Source organism: Rattus norvegicus, chromosome 1, assembly GCF_036323735.1.
Source record: "Rattus norvegicus strain BN/NHsdMcwi chromosome 1, GRCr8, whole genome shotgun sequence".
Classification (NCBI taxonomy): Eukaryota; Metazoa; Chordata; class Mammalia; order Rodentia; family Muridae; genus Rattus; species Rattus norvegicus.
In genome coordinates, this window is record NC_086019.1 from 138,980,102 (window position 1) to 139,002,933 (window position 22,832).

The 22,832-nt window shown below is 40.9% G+C and overlaps 1 protein-coding gene across 24 annotated transcripts in view; it reads left to right on the forward strand.

Moving 5' to 3' along the window:
- Akap13 (A-kinase anchoring protein 13) overlaps window positions 1–22,832 on the forward strand; it is a 306,957-nt gene that overhangs the window by 257,657 nt on the left and 26,468 nt on the right. For 14 of the 24 annotated variants that reach the window (XM_039105531.2, XM_039105543.2, XM_039105554.2 and 11 more), the window contains 6 exons: window positions 12,009–12,076; window positions 14,339–14,405; window positions 18,276–18,411; window positions 19,700–19,812; window positions 20,352–20,504; window positions 21,147–21,397. In XM_039105531.2, the coding sequence (XP_038961459.1) occupies window positions 12,009–12,076; window positions 14,339–14,405; window positions 18,276–18,411; window positions 19,700–19,812; window positions 20,352–20,504; window positions 21,147–21,397 (788 nt within the window). The remainder of the gene's footprint in view (window positions 1–12,008; window positions 12,077–14,338; window positions 14,406–18,275; window positions 18,412–19,699; window positions 19,813–20,351; window positions 20,505–21,146; window positions 21,398–22,832) is intronic. The other 10 variants (XM_039105548.2, XM_039105567.2, XM_063284569.1 and 7 more) reach the window with 4 other exon arrangements.

The window sequence follows — 22,832 nt, forward strand, 5'->3', positions numbered from 1 at the left end:
AATACAGAAGAGGAGTGAAGTTACAGCAAGCAAAACCCTTTAGCCTGGGTTACCTGAGCCACAGCCATTAGGAGAATACATTTCTAAAGAGGCTTGGTCACATACATTTTTTTAAAATCGATTTGAAGGTTATGTTCTATTCCCAGAAGTAATCCACAGCCCTATTTGTTTTATTCTTTAAAGAGAAAAGCACCCAAATCAGTATGCATTCCTTTAGGCAAAGATCACACACATTATCAATATCCGTCTTGTCTGACTTAACAGAAAATTGAGAACATCACATAGTAGTAAGTTTCAGATATGCTTTACAAAGCAGGAGACTAACTCTGTCCAGCGTGTCCAGTATCCCCACAGTGATCTCCTTTTGGGATCCAGGTTCTAATAAGGACTCTTTTCTTTAGTGTTAATGTCAACACTTTTGCTTTTAGTCCACAGATCGCAGTCTGCTTCTCAGTGTTGGGATTAATTTCATTGCCCACAGCAGAAGCCAATAGCATTCTTTTATTTTAACCATACTATCTGTCAATAAAACATGTTAGCATATCAAACCAGAACATTTGATGTTAAAACTACATTGACATTGCACTATACCTAATAAAGAGCACATCATAAGGATCAAGCCTCAGGTTTGCCATTTACTTTCTGATTAGTTATTAGATGCTTGGTATTGTCTTTGATCCATGGCTTCTTAAAAGACTCTGTGTAGCTGTCTATTTTCACATTTTCTAACACAAAACAAGGGATTGTTCATCACAACATGTTGAAGTTGAACAGATGAAGAGCAGTATTGCTGGCCCACTTCCTGGGTGAGAAGCACCTCTTCTCCCTCAGTCTGTGTGTAAAGTGAAGCTGCCCAGCATAAGTACTGAGTGAGGCAGCAGTCTATTGCCCTATTCATTGATTTTGTTTCTCATTTTAAAAGCTCAGGTTAGTTACAGAATACCCGACAGAAGCATCAGAAAGAAAACATTTATTTTGTCAACAGTTTATTTCCATTGTGTACAGAAGGCATGACAAAGCTGGCAGTGTCAGGAGTATGTGGTGGAGGCTTCCTCTCAGTCTTGGTAGATCAGGAAGCAGAGAGGCAGGAATGATCCTAAGACTCTTCCTAGGTACCTATATCTGCCAGCTATGCCACCTAGACACCATCTCCCAAAGATCTGTAAGTTCCTAAAGCAGTGCAACCACGTGACGACCCCATGCCCAAAACATATTTCTGGGGGCAGGGGGACAGTTCACATTCAAACCATAACGGAAGTCACTGTAAATGAGGGCTGCGGTGGCTGGGAATATAATCCACTAACAGACTGCTGGTCTATCATGGTGTATCTTTCAGTTCACTTCCCATCACCGGGAGAAAAACAACCATAAAAATTTACTTTTGTGCTCTAAAGTGTTGTTTTGCATATTCCCTCCTCTTCCTTATGAAAGTGCCTTTACTTACTTGGGAATCATTAATGTTAGAAAAACATTAAAAGACCACAAGTCTTTGAAAAATTCATACAGTATGTCTTGAATATATTCACACATCCCAACTCCTCCCTTAACCATCTACCCATCCCTTACCATCAAACTTGGAGATTTCTTCCTGCCCCAGTCTAATCCAATTGGTGTTGCCCAACTAGTCTGAACATGCCTACCTACCAGGGGTCATAATTACACAAGAGAACTGACCCTTTCTCTTCCAGGAGTTATCACATGCCAATAGCATCTGAGCTAGTGGTGAGGTTCTGTGCCCGTCTTGGCCCCTGTATGATAGGACTTTGACTTGGGTTTCAAGGTCTTGTGCATAATGTCCAAATCACTTTGAGTTCATATGTGCAAGGGTCCAGAAAACAGTTTCCTAGAAGACTTCTACTCTCTCTGCCTCCTCTTCCAGGAGCATCCCTGAGAGCTGTGATGTGTAGATACAGATTTAGGGATGAGCTCTCCACAGTCACTTACTCTCTTCAGTGGAGGGTCTCTGTTAATTAAGGCCATAACTCTTGGCTGGTAGTATCAAGTTGATAGTCAAGGAATTTCATCTGTAAAACAGACTGAACTACTTTATATTATAAAATATTAAAATGCTGTAAAAACTATATACACACACACACACACACACACATATTGCACACACATTTTATTAGTGTGAATTTTTTTGTTGCTGTAACCAGATATCAGTGCCAAACAACTTAAGGCAGGGAAGATTTGTTTTAGTTCAGGTTTTAGTAGTTTCTGTCCATTACGTAGACTGGCGTGGTAAAGCAGCATAGGTCACATGGTGTCTATTAAGCATAGAGAGTACTACCTCTGCTGCCTGGCGTTTTCCTTTTTCGCTTTTTACCTGGGCCCTACTCTGTGGGTGGTGTTATCCACATTCAGGGAGAATAGCCCCAGATTCCTGTAGCTCATCTTTTTTAAAAAAATGTTACAGACACTCGGAAGTACATTTCATCAAGCCCCTAAGTTGACAACATTAACTATTTCAAATCTAGCCTTTCTCAGATTGATATCCAAACACATCTCCTCACATCATAATATCCCATCCCTGGACCCCAAAGGTTCATGGCCAACAAATAAAGCAAAATATATACAATCCATGTAGTCTTAACAGTGCTGTTCAGAAGTTCTAAGTTTCTTCAGAGACTCAAGGCAAAGCCTTAGCTATGAGCTCCTATAAAATTAGAAAAGAAATTGAATATTGGAGATATACAATGGCGCGAAGTATACGCTCCCATCAGAAAAAGAGGTACAGCAGAATAACACGAAGGATTGGACCAAAGCAAGATCAGTACCCACCATGCAAATGTTAAGTCACATAGCTATGCGTCCACCATCTGAAGCACATAATGGTATGACGGAGGCCCCAGAGGTCTTGAGCATCCTTGCCTATATAGCATTGCTGTTTGCAATTTCTCCAACCCTCTCCTCAGGGAAGGCTTCGCTAATTATCTGCACCTTGGTAGACATTCCATATGCCTTTGCTTCACCTCCACGATTTTCATGCATTGCCCTTTGAGGGGCTTCCTTCTAGGACACCAACTCTGCTATATGTTGCTGCATCTCTATGCCTTCCTTTGAAATCAAGGTAGAAGGCCCATGATTCTGTAACTCTTGGATCCTGCCTATCTCCAGATCTAGCCTATGTGAATAAAGTCAAGGACCTCCACAAGCTCAAGCAGTAACCAGGCTCCCTTGAAACATAGATGTAGTGGTCTCAGAATACACCTGAGGAAACACTTCCCTCAGAGTATGCCAATGCCACCTTATGCCTCAGACGCTTGGCATATAATTACAGGATTTAATGTTGGTCCTCTTGAGTATAATCTTGATTGCTTTGGTCCAATCCTTTCTTGGGTCATGTTCCCTAAGATTAGACTTTCAAGCACTTCCTGACAGGTAGCCCTGGAATTCTCTTCTCAAAACAGTGTTTTCAAGAGAATTACAACTTCTGCACCCAGAGCTGGAAAGATGGCTCAGTGGTTAATTGCACTGGTTGCTATTCCATGGGACCCCAATTCCATTCCCAGCAGCACTGGCTGCTCACAGCTGTCTGTGACACCAGTTTCAAAACATCTGATGCCTTCTGGATTCTGCATACAATGTATGCACATACTGGATAGACAGACAGATGGACACACAAACACACACACACACACGTACACGTACACAGGCAAAACAGTCATACATGATTGATTGATTTAAAAAATTAAAAAACACCTCTACAGTTTTAGGGGGATCCAGCCAGTTCCTGAGTCCAGAGATGTCCTCAAGACATCTTCCCTATTCAGTAGCTTCAATGTCCTCAGCTTCTTTGTTGTGGCTGTGTTGTCTTCAGCAGCTCCTTTTTCCTTGGCTCCAATTTTGCACAAACTTCAAAACTTTTCCTCTATGCTTTTTTGCTTACAACTCTCACTTTAAAAAAACAAAAAACAAAAACCAAAAAAACTTAGCTGCAAGCCATAACCTGAAGATGGGCTGCAAAATTTCCTCCACTATTTTATTTTTAATTATTTATTTATTTATTTTTACACTCCAAATTTTATTCCCCTTCCTGTCTTACCCTGTCCCCCTACAGTTCCACATCCCATACCTCCTCCCCCTATCCCCCATGCCTCACAAGGATGCCCCTACCCCACCAGACCTCCAAACTTCCTGGGGCCTCCAGTCTCTTGAGGATTAGGTGCATCTTCTCTGACTGAACACAGACCCAGGAGTCCTCTGCTGTATATGTGTTGGGGTCCTCATCTCAGCTGGTGTATGTTATCTGGTTGGTGATCTAGTGTCTGAGAGATCTCGGGGGTCCAGGTTAATTGAGACTGCTGGTCCTCCTACAGGGTTGCCCTCCTCCTCCTCAGCTTCCTCCAGCTTTTCCCTAATTCAACCAGAGGGGTCAGCAGCTTCTGTTCATTGATTGGGTGCACATATCTGCAGCTGACTCTTTCAGCTGCTTGTTAGGTCTTTTGGAGGACAGTCATGATAGGTCCCTTTCTGTGAGCACTCTATAGCCTCAGTAATGGTGTCAGGTCTTGGGGCCTCCCCTTAGTCTGTCACTTTCAAATTTAGCCTCATAAGTCTCAGGGCTTGCTTAAAATATAAGCTCTGTGCCACAGTTTAAAATGAATGTCATTAGTCCAGTTTCCAGTGTTGTTCTCACTCCTATCACTTCCCCAACAGTCTTCCTATCCCCTCCTTATCAGCATTCTGGGCATTTGCATTCACAACAGAATCTCTGGCTAAATTATAGCCCAAGTACCTAGGACCTCTATGGGGCTTTTTTGAAATGTTCATAGACCAATTCTTAAAAGTTTCTACATGGTCAGGTTAGCTACAGATCTGACCCTGCTTCTCTCCTACCAAGTACTTTTTTTATTACTTAAACTTTCATCTCCTGACAAATACCTGAGGGAAACAACTTGAAAGGCAAAAGTTATTTATTCTGACTTACAGTTCCAGTTCATCTTCTTAGGAAGGGTGTGTCAAAGCAGAGCAGGTCACAACATGGTGCCAAGGAAACTGGAAAAAAAATGCCTACACTGGCTAGCTTTTCCCCTTCTTGTTTGATCGGAGTCTCCGCCCTGTGGGATGGTGCTGTTTACATTTATGGGAGGCCTCCCCTGCCAAGTAACATTGTGGAAATGTCCATACAGAGACAAGCAATGAGTCTTTTCCCAGTCCAATCAAGTCGAGAGTCAAGAGGCAGAGGCAGGTGGATCTCTGTAAGTTCAAGGCTAACCTGGTCTACACAGCAAGTTCCAGGACAGCCAGAGCTACATCGTGAGACCCTATCTCAGAAAAAAAGAAAAAATAAACATTAAAAAAAGAGAAGCATGTATAACAAAAGCCGGACATTGAGACCCTTGAGTAGAGCCAAGAGTTTTAAAGGCTGTAGATACAGAGAAATTGCATTTTATGACCTTCTGAAGCAGCAACCTGTCAATCTCTCCCAGACTCGGGTTGGAATCCTACTGTAGATAAGCCTGAGGTCCAGATTTCTATCATCCTATGTACTATAACTTGTGAGCTAAGCAGTAGTGCAGGATGTTATGTGAAACCCCCTTTAGGAATAGTGAAACCACGACGATCCCCAGCCAAGGTCCAGAAATACATTTTCAGTCTGCAGTCGCCCCACATCAGCAAGATAGGAAGGAGCTCAGTGTTTAGCCACAGCCACTGCCGAGCTCTGGAAGTAGTGCTGGAGAGGTTTGACCATTGGGATGGTAGCAGTAAGGTTGTGTGCAGCTTGCTTCTGTGGGAGGAAAAGTGGTAGGAGTAGAGGATGAAAGGCAATGGAACAGTGTCTGTATATCCTTCCAAAAGAAGGAAGGTAATTGCCTGATTCCCCCGGCTTCCTGAAGGACAGGCCCTGCCGTGCATATTTGCATTATGAAACCCCATCTATGATCTTTGCAGGAAGCGGAAAATATGAGTAATCCAGGGACTTAGTACCTTTTGTCTTTTCCCTTTACCGCCACTCATGTTCAGGATCTTCCCAGGATTCTCAGGAAATGTAACACCCCTCAAGTTAGTCACCTTCGTCCTAGGAAACTACTGTGCTTTTAGAAGACTGCAGTTTTTCTTTTTGTTTAATAAAAACCCACTTTCTGACCACTAGATAGATCTTCATAACCCTGACAGGCGTTCTCTCAGGCTTTGACTTGTAAAAGATCGAGTGTAGGACAGGACAGAGGTGTAATATGATGGTTTGCAGTGACTTACTCCTGACTTACTCTGCACATTCGTTTATCCATCTCCTTGCAAATAACTAATAGATTGGTAAGATGGACTTCTCAATGAAGTCATCATCACTGAGACCACAGGATTACCCAGGCCCAGTCTCTCAGAACACAAAACAATTGCCTGAAGAAAAGATCCTTTCTTGATCAACAATAGCACTTTATGTGCAGTTTGCTGTGGAATAATACAGAAGTATTAATGAACTATTAATGATAATGGCCACAAAAAAATAGTGAGCAGAAGATCATCAGTGTGCTCTCAGCAGTCTACTTCTGTGTTTAACCAAAAGCCTAACCCTCCGCTTGGGAACGTTTCAGAGTAAATGAATTCAGCAGAAACTTGGGAGGGTTTTTTCCTTAGTCCAAACTATACTCCTGGTTTAGGGTTAACAGAGAAATAATGTCTTTGCAGTTCTTCATTCTACACCATGTAAAGCTATCTGTGACTAATCAACTGTTCTCTCTGGCTGCCACAAATAGTTTATTTTGTGGAAAGCTCAGTGGAGTCCTTCAGATTAAAGAATTTGTTACATTCAAACTTTTGAATCTTGCCAGCGGTTTTATTTTGTTTGCTTTTAACAGATGTAAAATCACATTGAGACCATTGTTGGTTTGTATTCTCTTGTGTTGGCATCTTCTGGGTACTTCTGTGGTGAGTTCTTTCTGTTGACTAAGACAGTAGACAATAGACCAACTGGACCATAAGTAGGAATCATTAATTAGACATGCACAATGGTTGGGTTTTCTTTTGGATTTCCTCAGAAGCAACAGCTCAGTAACTGGATGGTTTCTGAATTTAGAACCAATCCATTGTTTCTGTGAGGTAGTCAACACAAACAATTGCCTACAGAAAAGATTCCTTTTATTTAGGAGAAAAGAAGGTAAATAAAGAGTTTGAGCTATAAAGTCCATTCTTGATCAACAAGAACACTTTGTTTCACTCTGTTTACTGTGTTCTTATTTAAAAAAAGAAAAAGAAAAACTGCTGTAGGAGCAGTTAGCCAAAGTGGCTTAGCTCCTTTCTGTGGCTTTCCTCTCATGCTGAACATCAGCACTGTGGTTATTAACGCTGGCTACTAAGAACGTCTCACATGCTTTTAGCATACAAGTACTATCAGTCCAGACCAGACAGCGCCTCAGAGTCCCCAGTGATTTTAAACAAGATGTTCCAGAAGGAATCCTGGCGCATGTGTTTTAGAGTTGCTGTTAGTTCCATGGGTCGGTTGGATTTTGTGTGGTTGGTTGGTTTGGCTTCGTTTCTGGGGGCGTTTCTTTTCTTGTTGTTAGAATTAGAGTTTTCCATTTTCCCTTAGGAGGAAAATGTTTCTATTTGTTCTTAAAGGCCATGTGTCCTTAAAAAAACGATCAAGTCCCCCCGTATGTCCCCACATAGATTTTTGCTGCTGGTAGACAAAACAATGCACTAAAGTGCTTTAATAATCCTTTCTTCAAAAGTCCGGCTGCGTATGACAGATTTTCTGCTGACAAAAGTGCATGATATATAAGTTTTCCCAAAGATCTATCATGCATGATATGACACCTCCCCCCAAAAAAAATCATTGCCAGGCATAAAAGTTTGCCCCATTTTCTTTTGTTAGATGTCTCCATGTAAGAGAAGATAGGGAGGGGATAAATAAATGGATTGGTGGATGCAGACTGAGCTATTGCTTTTAATTTCATAGAAATGCTATTAAGGGTCAGCTCTAACCTATGAACCACAACCACTGTACTTTGTGACTTTTTGTAGAATTTTGAAATAATGAAATCATTCCACTTACTGCTCTTAGGCACTGTTTTAAATATAAAGAAGACCAAATCAGCTTTTTCTTTGTTATGAACATTTAACAAATGTTGAAGTTCGTTTAAAAGGAGAGGAAAGGAAAAAAAAGGTTTAGCACGGATTTAAGCACAACCGTTGAGAGAGAAAAGTACTTAGCAAAGGGCAGTCTATAGGCAAGTGTGGGTTCCAGCTTCTCAGGAGCGCCTGGGTATGTTTTCTTTGGTCTTCCTGACAATACGGCATGGTTTGTGGCAGTGTACTTAAAAATATATTAGACTCACCTTCACTTCTTGTGATGATACAGTTGTAAATCCATGACTGTGGCTGGTGTCCCTGGAGCTAGCCATTTCAAATCCACTCACACCTAGTACTAAAAGCATCATGTGTTGAGTCCAGGACTCCTCGCGATGAGTTTAGTGTTTTTCAAGTAGGTGCTTCAGTGTGGTAAACAGACAGCCATGTGAGTTACTTATCACTGTGACTTGTGGCTGTAATCCTGGGCATAATAAAAATTTCAGCTAGGTTGTGGATTTAAAGACTGTGAAAGTTCTATTGAAAGCACATTCAAGATGTTATTTCTACTTTTGTGTCTCATGAAGTAGAATTGTTCTTAGATCTCAAACAGTGTCCCTAGAACATGAGACCTGCCAATGTCTGTTTAAAAGTAACAGTGCCCCTCCCCCTAAGAAGCAGCACTACTAAACCTTCTGAGGGTTGTTGAATCTAGGAGGAAAGGAACAGAAGAGGCCCAGCTTGGAAGTGGTTTTGGTCAGGACTGTTTTAGTTTGTCACATTTACAGGTCAGAATTAGTGTCAAGTTCTCAAACCCATATCCTCTCATTGCCTGCCCATCAACGTCCCGGATATGACCATCAGAGTTAAATAAAAGAAAGGATACATTTTGTAACTGTGATACTGAAATTAGTATTTCAGTATAATGTATCACAAATGTGGTAAATTACTATTTTCAAAGGATAAGGGAATCTCAGGAGCTTCTGGGAATAATAAAGTTTGATAGTTTTTTATGTAAAAGCTATTAATACAGATACTATACATAGACAATGTAATAGCAGTAGGAACTTGTTGGACCCCAACTTAAAATGTAAAAATATAGTTCAATGATAGAGTGCTTGCCTAGACTGTATGAGGCTCTGTATTTGATCTCTGTCACCACAGGAAAGAAAGGAAGGAAGGAAAGGTGTGTAATGTTTTGATAGAGTGCTTCATCTGTCATTTTTAAAGAAATGCAGCTTCACAGTTAAAATTGAATTTGTTTCCCTATGTCAGTCTTCCTTCTTCCCTTCAAATAAGCATTTGGCTTATAATTCCCTCATATGAACAAAGTTTAGTTGTTTTGCATCTTACTTTGCAATTTGCTTTATTCTCCCCAATGTTCTATTGTAGAGAATTGAAATACTGAACACATAGATATAGATACTGGCATTTAGCTCCTCTGTGGTACTTTCTTACACACATCAAGCTGTTCTGCTTCTTAGGATATGGGATTATTTCCACTTTGTCTCAGACAGTGCCACAAGGGCATCCTTGGGTCCTTGTGTATGGCACTAGACTCAGTGGTAATTCATAAAGCTGGCATACACTGAGCCTCATTAGATGTTGTTAAACAACTTTCCAAAGTAATTGTGTTGATTTTAGGGGATGAGTTTCTTTGTTGCCATATCTTCACAGTACTTAAAATGAGGAATGCGGTTCTTTTTGGTTTTTTAGATATGGAAACCAAAGCTTGAGGAGAAGGAACTTATTCTGGGCTCATGGTGGTAATCAGAATTAGACCTAAATTAAGTTTGGTTTGCCTGCTGTGTGTTCTGTTTTCTTTTACTTGTTAGTAAGTTGATGCAGTAACTTTCAGATGTAGTCACGAAGGTTATGTCAGGGCATTTGGCTCAGACAGTGGGCTGTGGGTCTACACATACATAGACATTTGAATAGATAATCATGACCCACGCACTGCACTAGAGAGTACAAGATCCTCAGAACAGGAGGAAAACCTCAGAAAATCCCAGTGCTGACTGACTGCTAGTGGTCAGGAAGAGACCTGGGAAGCAAGCAGACATTACAGTAACAACTACTGCAGAAATGGGGAAGGCCTTCAGGATCCAGATATCTGGCAGGCCCCTTACAGCAGCAAGTTCCTCTTATGTGCAGTCCATACATGGGTCCGAGCCTCCAAGTCCAGGAACATCTTGACCTTGTGGGCTAGAACAAGGCCTGTGGTCCTCCCTGCAGCAGCGGTACCTAGTGCAGTGCTGTCTGATTTCCTGAGTGAGCCTTTCCCAGGAGACACACGCCTCACAGCTGTCCCCAAAGACAGAGCTCTTGCTTGTTTGTGCTTTGCCTCTGGCCTCTTGGCACAACCTGTTTTTATGACTTCATTGCAGCAGGAAGAGCTGATGACCTTTCTGGGGCACAGAGAGCGTGGTTTTGACATCATCGGCCCTTGGAGGCCACGGGAATGGAAAATTAAAAATACTCTGAGATAAAATGTGTCATTGGTAAATTTGAATCTGGTTTGTCTCAGGAAATCTCCCACATTCTCCCGAGTCAGGACTCCCAGGGGTGGTTTGAGAGAGTCGTAGTTAGTTATCTTTCTCACATGGCTTCTCACTCAGAGAGTTGGGTACAAAAGCTCAGAATATTTGAGACCTCGAGAAAGGCATGAGCTGGTAAATCTTTAGGTCCTTGTCCTGAAATTTTAACAACTCCTTTTAGTAGCTTGATAAGTTTTCTTATAATTTAAACATTTTTCATTATTTCTTTTATCTTTTGAGATAAAAGAAATGTGATGTCCTTCTTCACTTTCCAAACTCCTAACTCTTTGACATACCCTTCCTTTTTCAAATTCATGGCCTCTTTTCTTAATAATTGTTCTTAAAGATGTACTCACATGCATCGTGCATGCTTGTAAACATATAGGTACAGCCTGCTCAGTAATGTTACTTGTATGTATGCTTTCATGTTTGACCATTTGGTATTGGTTAACCAGGCAATATGCTCTTCCTTAGATCTCAGCATTCCTTAGTTACCTATAGCTCTTTTTTTGTAGAGTTGAACCCCTCTACATAAAATACATATTATTTTGTGTAGCTTATTTATTATTGTTGTCCTTTTTCAACTCATGTTGGTGAGATTTTTTTGAGTATATCTTCTGACATCCTAGGAGATACAATCTCATGACAAATTCCCTGATCTTCAGACTATTAGAATCTTTTCACCCCATCTTGGGCAGTGTTCCTTTGCCTTAGGTATGGGAGTTGTTTTGTAAATGTATCCATTGGAACTGAGCTCCACAACTCTGCATTTTGATTGGTTATAGTTTTCTGTAATGACCTCTGTCTCTTCCTCGATGAGGGTTAAGGACTGCACTAACCTAAAAGTGTAAAGGCAAATATTTAGAACATAGGGATTTTGCTAGTATAGCTAAGTGGTGGTTGTAGATTCTCCCCCAAGATCCGTGACTTCAAGAGCTGTAATTGGCTAGGTTTGCATCTTGGTGACTCCACATAGTGAACTGTTGGTTACTCCTACTGTCTGATTATCACACCATGCTGGGCACTGTGGTTCGTAGGCACCATAGCTTGGTAGGACTGTGGATGCTTTCTTCCTTTGTTTACATGGTTTTTTCTGATACCTCCTCCTGAGAGAGGAGAATTACAGGTTAGTTCAGCTCAAAGTTTTCTGGGCCCTGTAGACATATCTTGATTGAAGACATTTAAATTTTAGTTTTGATAGCCTCTCAGGTTTCCTGTCTAATAAATTCCTGACTTTTGATTAATCACAAATACATCTGCTTTCTAGTCAAGAACTATAAAATGTACTGTTGGTGTACTGTTTTGAGGTTTGGTTGGGGTTTTTTTTCCATATGTGTGTCTGTGTGTGTGTCATGTGTGGGTGTGGGTGTCAGTCTGTCACCTCCTTGTAGCAGTAGTGAGTATCAGAGTCCAGGGTCTATTAGTTTTCTTGTTGTGACCTTCCCTCTGCTTCCTTTCCAGGTTGTGGTGCTTTTGTCCACAAAGGCTGCAGAGAAAATTTAGCCTCCTGTGCAAAGGTCAAAATGAAGGTAAGATATTTCTAGCTATTAGAATACTCAAAATGCAGTGGTTTAAAAATACCAAAATCGGGGTTGGGGATTTAGCTCAGTGGTAGAGCGCTTGCCTAGCAAGTGCAAGGCCCTGGGTTCGGTCCCCAGCTCCGAAAAAAAGAAAAAAAAACAAAAAAAAAAAACAAAATCAGTCGGCCCTGGTGATGCACTCTTTTAGTTGCAGCACTTGGGAGGCAGAGGCAGGCGGGTGTCTGCAAGGTCAGCCTGGCTACAGAGTGAGTTCCAGGACAGCCAGGCCTACCCAGATAAACCCTGCCTCAAGAAAGCAAAGCCCCCTCCCTCCCCAAAAAAGCAAAATACCCAGGTTAGAATTTAGACTGTAGTAGATTTTGTTTGTTTTAATCATTTGGTGACAGATTTGAAAACAAATTAATCTAAACATTAAAATGAACCATATTCGAGACTTTGAATAAAGAAGATACTAAACTAGAGATCCAATCTTATAATCCCAGCACTTGGGAGGCTGAGACAGGATCATTTCCTTGGTTTGATATTAGCCAATTTGTCAAAATGTTTTTTAGAACTTTCATATGTTAAACTTTTCTCTATGTTTCTGTTTAAATGATTGTCTTAACTAGCTCTGTAAGTGGATTGTGCTACTGGAATCTCTGGCTTCCCCATCTAGAAGCATGAGGACAACGGGTGGGAATCAGAGGCTTCTGATATGTGACAGGAGCGTGAGGGGTCTACTCCATGTAGAACCAAGCTCCCTGGTCTTTCCTCCAAAGGTCCAAAATAGATAGAGACGATAGATGCAAGAATGGGAGGTACCAGCATTGAGCCGTGTGAACGTGAAAGCAAGCCTTTGGGTACCCTGTGTGCCTGTCGGTGTTGTCAACCATACATAAACTGTGTTTCTTCTCAGAACTTCCGGTGTGTCTACACGGATGCCCATCAGTAACCACATTACTTAGTGCAGTGCTGTCAGTCTTGAGTGTTTATCTTAATCCTTCTCAAGATCTTACTCAAAGAAATGTGCTGCTATAACTCCTCCCCAAAAAGGATTTCCAATTCTGGAGTGGACTGAGAAGTTCACTTTTCTGAGGAGTTCCCAAATGACAGTGGTTGTCCTCAGACCTCATTCTGGGCCATGCTAGACTAGTATGAAAATAACTAACTTCTGTGTCAGGATCTTCCCAGCTCAGTAATGTATATTTTGACTCATGTTGTACTTTAAATTTTTAGTTTATGTAAAGACTTAAAGATTATACCATTTCAGTTTCTCTTTTCTCCCCCAAAACTGGAAGTTCCTACAACCCTCAGGTGACTAACGCTACCTGTCACCCAGCACTCCCAGTTCCCCTCATCCTAGTCTCCTTCCATTTTTCCATAGCGTTAGAATCTTCCATACCTTTCTGTCCTTTAGTCCTTTACTGATTTGTACCTTACCCCCACTGGAACATAAGCAGACAGACAGGAATCTTTGATCGAGTAGACTGAGTACCTAGGATAGTGTCCAGTATGTGGTACAGTCTTAAAAATTGAAAGACTAGATGGCAAAGAACAGTTCACGGCTATTCAGTGGCTGCTATTGAAATGATAAATGTATCCCAGATACCCACTCGTTCTTGCATCTCCTTACTGCTTTGTCACTCACAACTGTCTGAGCTCTCAACCTGTGGCGTTCAGTATCTGATAAGACTGAATGCACAGGGTTCTGTAGAACAATACCTACAAAGAGAATGGCATCTCTTTTGTATATCATTATAATCAATATGGAAGCATTCATTTTCAGTTGGATGTGATCTATTTCCTCTTAGTGATTTGTTTCAGAATAAGTTCATAATTTGTCAAAGTATTTTTGTGCTTGCTCTCACAAAATTTAACCAAAATTAGCATTCTACCTAAGGATGTAATACTTTACAAATGCTAGTCATCAAAGAAACAGAAATGAACAGGACACAGATGATTTTCTTTAATAACTGTCAGTACATTGGAGATAATGGACAGGTAATTTCTGTAAGTCAGAAAAGGCTCTACAGATGTCTTTGGCATCTGGAAATGGAAGAATGCTATGCCCATGCAGATGACCAAAACCATTCCTGGGATGGAGCTAAGGACACACCTAACCTCTTATCTGCAGCGTTTGGCGAAGAGGATGACAAGCTGGGCTGGCCACAACCCAGCACAGTGGTCTCTCTTTACTCCAGGCTTCTGGAGACTTGGTGGGGGATGGATTTTCAGTATGCCCTGCATCTGTTTACCTTCTTTTCTCTTTAGCAGCCGAAGGGGAGCCTCCAGGCACACGATACATCATCGCTGCCCACAGTCATCATGAGAAACAAGTGTAAGTAGCTCAGCACACCTCTCAGAAGTGTACTCGGATGTTTTGTCCAGACCTGATGCTTTTGCTTGCTTGTCATTCTTAATGAGATTGTTGAGGCTAGGGCTAGCCTAAGCTACCTAGCAAGACCCTATACCTATTTTGTAGTGTATTAGGCCACTAGTTTATCCTGCCACGTTCAGTGACCAATAACTTGAATTAAACCATCCAGTTCTCCTAGAAGGTACCTCTCATAGTGTGTGCATCAGCTGAAAAGTGGACTGGAGTTCATATGTGTGAGCAAGTTACTCCTGTGCAACTCAGTTCCTCTTCAGCACCAGAGAAAATGGTTGATTTTAGTATCTCATAGCAGTGTGACTCAAATGAGGTCTTACTCGTTAAACTTGTATCTAGCTCATGAAATTATATAAATGATTCTTTTGTTGTTCTCTTTCCCAGGGTTCTCAAATGTTATACAAAACTGAGTAAATTATATTTATCATTCACACTTTTAAACAAACTGTATGGGAGACTGGGAAAGTGGCTCAGGCAGGTAAAGGTATCTGCTGCTAAGCCTGGATACCTGAGTTCAATCCCTAGGAGCAGCATTGCAGAAGAGAACCAATGTCCACAAATCAATCAATCTCTCTCTCTCTCTCTCTCTCTCTCTCTCTCTCTCTCTCTCTCTCTCTCTCTCTCCCTCTCTCTCTCTCTCTCTCTCTCTCTCTCTCTCACACACACACACACACACACACACACACACACACACACACACACACGTACATACGTAATTTTTCATTTAAAACACTATTTTGGGTTGGATAAGAGAGCTAAGGAGATAAGAGTTTGCCTCCAAGCCTTGCAAAGTGAGTTTAGTCTCCTGACCCATAGGGTAGAGGAGAAAACCAGCTGCTCCGGTTGTCATCTGACTTTCACATGTGTGTGTGTACACATGCATACAGAATAAATTTTAAAATCTAAAAACAAACCAAAACTAATCTTTACCATCTTATGTAAGATTTTCCTTTAGGTTGACAGTATTTTTCCTACAGTCCCCATTCTCTTATTTTGGTGTATTTAATATTAATATTTAATACATAGCCTTCTGGTCTGCTGTGTCTATAGTCGTGTATATCTTTGAAAATTATCTGATTTTTACATTGCCACATTAAATTAGGACATTATACATTAAATGATGAATTACACTCATATTATTTCTTAACTCTTGTCATTTTTAGAGTTACTGTAAGCTGCTTTTTCACCTCTGCATGATATATTTCATGAGCATACGTTTTAATTATTTCTAACTACTACCATAAATAATACAGTGGTAATTATATATGAGTTGGCTTCATGGGAACCTGTGTGATACATTATCCAAAGCAGTGTTCTCATCATATAGCTGAAGAATTAATACACGTGCGGATTCTGAGACCTCCAACTAGACCACGAGTCAGACACTGTGGTAGAGCCCTGTGGCGTGTGTTTTAATAGATCTTCCAGGTGATGTTGATGCCCACTCAAGCCTGGAAGCACTACCTTGTGCCTTCTTTCTCTTCTATAGTTCCTGGCCAGCCTGTCTACCCACCAAGAGTGAATCTCCTTTAGCCATCTTAAGTCTGGTTCTCATCCATCCTTGTATGGAGACAGCTACTAGCCTGACACCCACTTCAGTCTGTCATCCACCTTCCTTGGACAGTTTTAGTCTTAAAATGCTTTTTATGCTATTACCAACTGTTTCAGAAACATGTTTTCTTTCTCATCAGATAAAATAACTTCTAAAAATATCTTTTACAAGCAAGGTCCTTTATGTGGATTGCCTCTGACCCTCTTAGATAACTTTATAATTTAACACTGATAATACTATATAGAGTATTGGGTTTTATTATGAGATTTCCATATAAATAATATACTTTAAGAACAGTCCCCCATTAGTGTTTCTGTTTTTAAAGAATTATGCATTTATCTTTTTTTAAAGATTTATTTATTGTATATCAGTACACTGTAACTGTCTTCAGACACACCAGAAGAGGGCATCAGATGCTGTTACAGATAGTTAGAAGTCACCATGTGGTTGCTGGGATTTGAACTCAGGACAGGCAGTGCTCTTAACCACTGAGCCATCTCTCCAGCCCCCCATTAGTGTTTCCTTTTTTTTTGTTTTCCGGAGCCGAGGACCAAACCCAGGGCCTTATGCTCTACCACTGAGCTAAATCCCCAACCCCCCATTAGTGTTTCTTATCTCCATCATTCCTCCTTGTTTTCACCTTCTTCATCCGTAATAGCCCCCATTTTACCTTCCACTCCCGCCTTTTTTTAATTTCATATATGTAAACATGTAAGTCTGATATTATAGAATTATCTTACTAAACATATGAATCCCAATCTGAGTCCTTTTCCTTCAAATAATATAATTTTATTTTTGGTTTTGGCTACATAAAATTCCATTATATCACATTTTCTTTTTCCATTTATCCAACAGACATTTCAAGCTAATTCCATAACCTAACTGTTGTGACTAGTGCTACAGTAAACAGTGGCATGCAGGCGTCCCTGTAGCACGCTTATTTTGATTCTTTTGGATACACATGCACAAGTGGTAGTCTGTTGAGACTTCATACTGCTGTGCATGATGGCTGACTTCCTGTCCACTGCATCCTCACCATTGTTTGTTGATTTTATTCTCTCAATAACAACCATTCTAACCAGGATGAGATGGAATGCCAGTATTATAGTGGTTAAGAGTAAATTTCTGGAGCTAGCAGACAGCTCAGTATGTAAAGTGCTTCTTGGACATTCATGAAGACCCAAATTTTGGTTTGGACATGGTGGCTTATGTATGTAATCCTAGGTCTGGGGAGTAGAAACAGGCAGATACCAGAGTTTGCTAGTCTTCCAGACTAGCCAAATGGAGAACTACAGGTTCTGAGATAAACACTCTCAAAAAAAAAAAAAAAATTTAGAGAAGCTACTGAGAAAGACATCACAACATGGCCTGTCATAAGCAAGCACACATACACATACATGAGCACAACTGTGTATTCAAATTGTATGTTTGTGTCTCCTGTAGCCTTCATGTACAAGTAGTTATTTAGGGCTATGCATAGCATTCTGGTTCTCCTCATTGATAGCTCGTGCGTGTGTATATGTGTGTGTGTGTGTGTGTGTGTGTGTGTGTGTGTGTGTGTGTGCGTGCGTGTGTGCGTGCGTGTGTGTGCGTGTGTGTGTGTTTCATTCCCTGCAGCGAGGACCAGTTATAATGTAGCATACCATGTTCCTAGTGTTCTAGTGTCTAAATAGAATTTGAATTAGAAATTAATTATTGTGTCATTATTTGTTAAAAGTATCCTATAGTGTTGTAAAAATTATACCAGTCCCCATATCTTATTTCCCTTAGCTCTTGACCCTCCCAAGGATAAACATATACATAAATTTATATCTGTGACAGAAGCTCTGGGAAAAATAATTTAGTGTTCACATGACAGTATAGTCATTTTGGAATAGAACTCCACTTTCCTCTTTGATCATGTTAAGGAAATCATGAGACTCAAAACTGTATATTAAACAGGTATTAATTTTTCTCTATCCATAAATTCAAGAAATTGATCAAAATACATGCTTTCAAATAGTGAGCAGGTATAATTCAGTGATTAGGAGCACTTGCTGCTCTTCCAGAGGACCTGAGTTGATTTTCCGGAGCTTCAATATACATGGTGGCCTGTGCCTTTAATCCCAGCACTTGGAGGGATCTCTGAGTTCAGGGACAGCCAAGGCTACACAGAAAGAGCTAATGTATTAAAGCATTGTATGTCTTTGTGGCTTCCATAAGTCAACCCTAGGGGTCTGGGGTGTGGAAAGGTGATGCTTCAATTAGTACTCTCTCTTCCCTTGCAGCTTCACAGCCCAAGGAGCGCCCTAGGTCTGCAGTCCTCTTGGCTGAAGAGGCCATTGCTGCACCAATGTTTACTAACAGAAGGTCCCAGCAGAGTGTCTCCCTCTCTAAAAGTGTCTCCATACAAAACATTACTGGGTAAGTTGGTTTAAAGAGTTCCCCATTAATATCTGTGTGACAAGATCATAATAATCACTTCCTTTGATCAAAAAAGAAATGTTCGATATCCTCAGATGTCACACTTTTGTAGCGTTCAGATGAACGTGGTTGCACTTCTTTTCAGATTTACCTTCTGTCCCTGCGCGGTTTACCGTGGTGGTGAGTTGGGCCATCAGCTCCAGTTGGGTTCCTTCTTGCTCACTCACATTGGGTTTCATCTCTAGCTCTTCAGACATTGCGGAGGCCATGGGTTGTTCAGCATTGAGTGAAGGGCAGGTTGGGATGCCGTTTGCTGTATACTCCAGCCACCTCCCCCACCACCACCACTGCCGCCACCCCCTCCCCCCATCCATCGAGTATGAGTCATCAAAAATGTAACAACCCTCACATGTCTCCTGGTTCAGACTGGGTGCGAAGTCTGCTTTAGTTTGTGTTGTGTCACCTCTGTGTTAGCTAATGTTTCCTCAAAACAAGCACTTCCGTTTTCTTTGCCTCTATTTTTATGTCTAAAAGTGTTCTTTTTAAAGTTGTGATGTTATCAAAATTCATTGGCACTGTGACTTTAAAACAGTTTTAAAGAAAATGTCAAGTTCAAATGCATTTCACCTGCTGTTATGTCACAGAGCAAATATTTACTTGAGCTTATGAATTGAGGTTAAAAGACCCGAAGAATATCATTTATTCTACAAAACACTCCAATTTTTAAGAAAGACATGTTTTTTAAAGGGGGAGAAAGGTAATTATTTCATATTTTCTAAAATAAATTTGTTTTATTTGTATGGGTCTTTTGCCCACAAGCATGGCTATGCTCTGTGTGCATGTCTGATGCCTGTGGAGGCTAGAAAAGAGTATCGCGTCCCCTAGGCCTTGAGTCACCAGTGCTCGTCAGCTGCCATACTGGTGCTGGGAATCAAATTGTGCTCTTGGCCTGTGAGCCATCTCTCCAGAGTCTATCATTAATTTTGAATTTTTTCTATATAATTATTTTCTATAATGCACGTATATTATGTGCATGACTTAGCCATGCTAAGAAACTTACCTTGCTGTGTGTCTTTTTTTTAAAAGCCTCAAAAGTTGGGCTAAGTTCAAGTTTGCAGTGATCCTAAACTTTTTAATAATTCTTCATTTTGCTCTGAACCTGAGTAATTTGTCTTGAGTTATAAAACCTACAGCTTTCACTTTAGAGTTTTTTTAGGGGTTCACTTGTGAATGTGTGCCAGAGTTTACCAGAACCTATTTGACAGTGTTTCTTTCTTTTTGTCTTTAGAGTTGGCAACGATGAGAACATGTCAAACACCTGGAAATTTCTGTCTCATTCAACAGACTCACTGAATAAAATCTGCAAGGTCAATGAGTCAACAGAATCCCTTACTGATGAGGGTAAGAGGAAACTTTGGCCCTTATTACTAAATGTTTGTAAAGATTCCGTGTGTCTCCTAGCACACTTACCAGAGTGCAGTGTCTGCTCCGCCCCTCCCCTGAGAGTCTCTAAATTGCACAGCACGCAATGCATATGCATTGCAGTCACACCTGGCCATTGAAGGAAACACTGGTATTAATGTAGCCATACTCGAGTGCTGATGCTTTTCTTCCCCTCGACTCTGTACACATTCAGTTCTGTGTCTGTACAATTGTAAGCCTACTCAGATAAATGTTGCAGTGCGTAAAGATAGCAGGACTTCACATCTCAATTTCACAAAGGAACTGTTTCAGTCTTGTTTGATTTACATGATTTTTATCACTCCTAACTTGATATTAATCCTGTCTAATATCAGGTATATTCTCTTTGAGGATCTTCTACAGTAATACAGAGACATAATCTGTATTACTTATGAACTCATGTATCACCCAGAGGAAAATCCAGAATTTTAGAGGTCAGAAACCCAAGATCCTGAGATTGCTCTTTTTTGTATTTTGAGGAGTAGGTACAGACATGAATGAAGGACAGCTGATGGGAGATTTTGAAAGCGACTCTAAACAGCTAGAAGCAGAGTCATGGAGCCGGACAGTGGACAGCAAGTTCCTTAAACAGCAGAAGAAAGATGTGGTCAAGCGGCAGGAAGTGATTTACGGTGAGATACTTCATTGCTTTGCCTATATTTGGTTTACACTATCCAGCTTGCATGCCAGCGAGGGTTATTGAGAGTCAGAAAAACTGTTCCTTATTGCAGGGAGAGAACTTGAAAAGGAGTTGCCTTGTCCAGCACGTTTAAGTGGTTATTGTTGGGCTGTGCAAAATAAATGTTGAATATGCAGTATCATAAAAGTTTTCATTAGAAGCACTGAGATATGGAGACATGATACAGCTCGTGTCCTTGTGTTCATTTGTTGCCCTGTTCTGCTCCTCTCATTCTAGTCAGTAGTTCGTTTATTATATGCTTGGTTGCACAGCAGTCCCCAAAAGAGCTGTTTTCTAAAAAAGCACCCAGTTCTTGAGCCACACTGGAAAGGTGAGATAGCAATAGTTCCTAGGAAGCAGGAACACAGTAAAAAAGAGGGACTGAGTCTAATGAAGACTTGCTTAGAAAGCATGCAGGACTGTCAGAATTCATGGCCTGTCATCAGAAGATGAGGTCCAATCAGTCCAACAGCAGAGCAATGAGATGCCAGCTTAGGGGAGACAGCTGTTTGCTTTGGCATATCATCCAGCATTACGCCAACCTCACCAGCTTAGCTGAGGATCTCTGAAAGACCCAGGATCTCTCTTCTCGTAGAGTTGATGCAGACTGAGTTACATCACATCCGCACACTGAAGATCATGAGTGACGTGTACAGCCGGGGCATGATGACAGATCTGCTCTTTGAGCAGCAGATGGTGGAAAAGCTGTTCCCCTGTTTGGATGAACTGATCAGTATCCACAGCCAGTTCTTTCAGAGAATCCTGGAGCGGAAGAAGGAGTCTCTGGTGGATAAAAGTGAAAAGAACTTTCTCATCAAGAGGATAGGGGATGTGCTTGTCAGTCAGGTGAGCAGCGGGAAGGTCTTGAGTTTTTCTCATGCTGGCCATAGCAGAGAAGCTTTGTAATTCTGCATCCTGGCTTATACTTCTCAGCTCTACTGTTTTTCTTTTAGACTTAGCAAACTGAGTTAGTCAAACCCTTGATTTCCTTTTCTGTAAAATAAAGAAAGCAGGGTTCTGCTTATACTACATTTTAAAAAGTTAAGTGCATACCTAATGAAGTATGTAGTAAAAGGATTTTCTTTCCTCCACACAAGCATCAGAAACAGTGCTATTTCAGAAACAGCAGGATATTTGTTAGAAGTCTTCAGCTTTCCCCAGGGCTCATCTGAAAAGGATCTCATCTGTCTTCAGACCTCCTGAAGCATAAGCAACTGATCAGTACACTATCTGAAACACTTTATAAAATGTCTTACTTTTTTTCAGAATATGATTTGATTTTGGTCCTGCTCCAAACAAATTCAGCAAAAAAGTATTGTTATATTTTTCAGAATTTATCACGCAGCCTTTGATGTTTATTTTTAAGATATTTTTGGAAAAGGAAATATTGCTAGTACTCATTAACAGATAAAAATATCACACACATATGAGTAGGTCTTTCTCCTTCACCAAATCACTGCTTCTACATAGACTCAGAGGCTTAATTCCTGAAACAGCCAAATAAGAATTAGATTGGGCTGGCAGCAGTCCTAGGGATTGAACCAAGGGCTTGACATACATGATAGGTCAGCACCCCACCACTGAGCTGCATCCCAGCCGTGTTTGCTGTTATTCTGAGGCTCTCTCAACCTCCCAAGGAATTGAGATTACAGGCTTGCCTGAGAACTAGTCTAGAATCCTTCAGTCCATGTTCCTCACTTCATACCTTTATTAGGCTGTTCAGTCCTTTTAAAGGGATTTGCTGCCTATTAAATGCCAGGGGCAGAACTGCACAGCTGAATATTACATAGGTTTCTACCTTAAGGAAATCTGTAAGCATGAGGGCTGGAGAGATGACTAAGATGAGGGTTAGGAGCACTGGCTGCTCTTCCTAAGTTCAGATCCAGCAACCACGTGGTGGCTCACAACCAGCTGTAATGGGATCTGATGCCCTCTTCTGCTGTGTCTGAAGACAGCTACAGTGTACGTATATATAATCAATCAATCAATAAAACAAGCATGATGCAAATGTCTGTTCTATGTGAGATATTTGCATTTGACAAGTGCAGATCGAATAGTCCTAATCAGTAATGAAGCTAATGTGAGGCCCTACAAATAAAGAACCATCTTCCCCAACATAGTCTGTTATCTCTTTCTGCCTTCAGGACTGCATAGGTATCTTGACCTGTATTATCCAGTGTGGTTCCTAGTATTTGTACACACCCTTAGTAAGATGGTTGATGATGGGACTGAAACTTTAGATGTGTGGTACTCATTTGCGCTGCACAATATGGTTGGACTC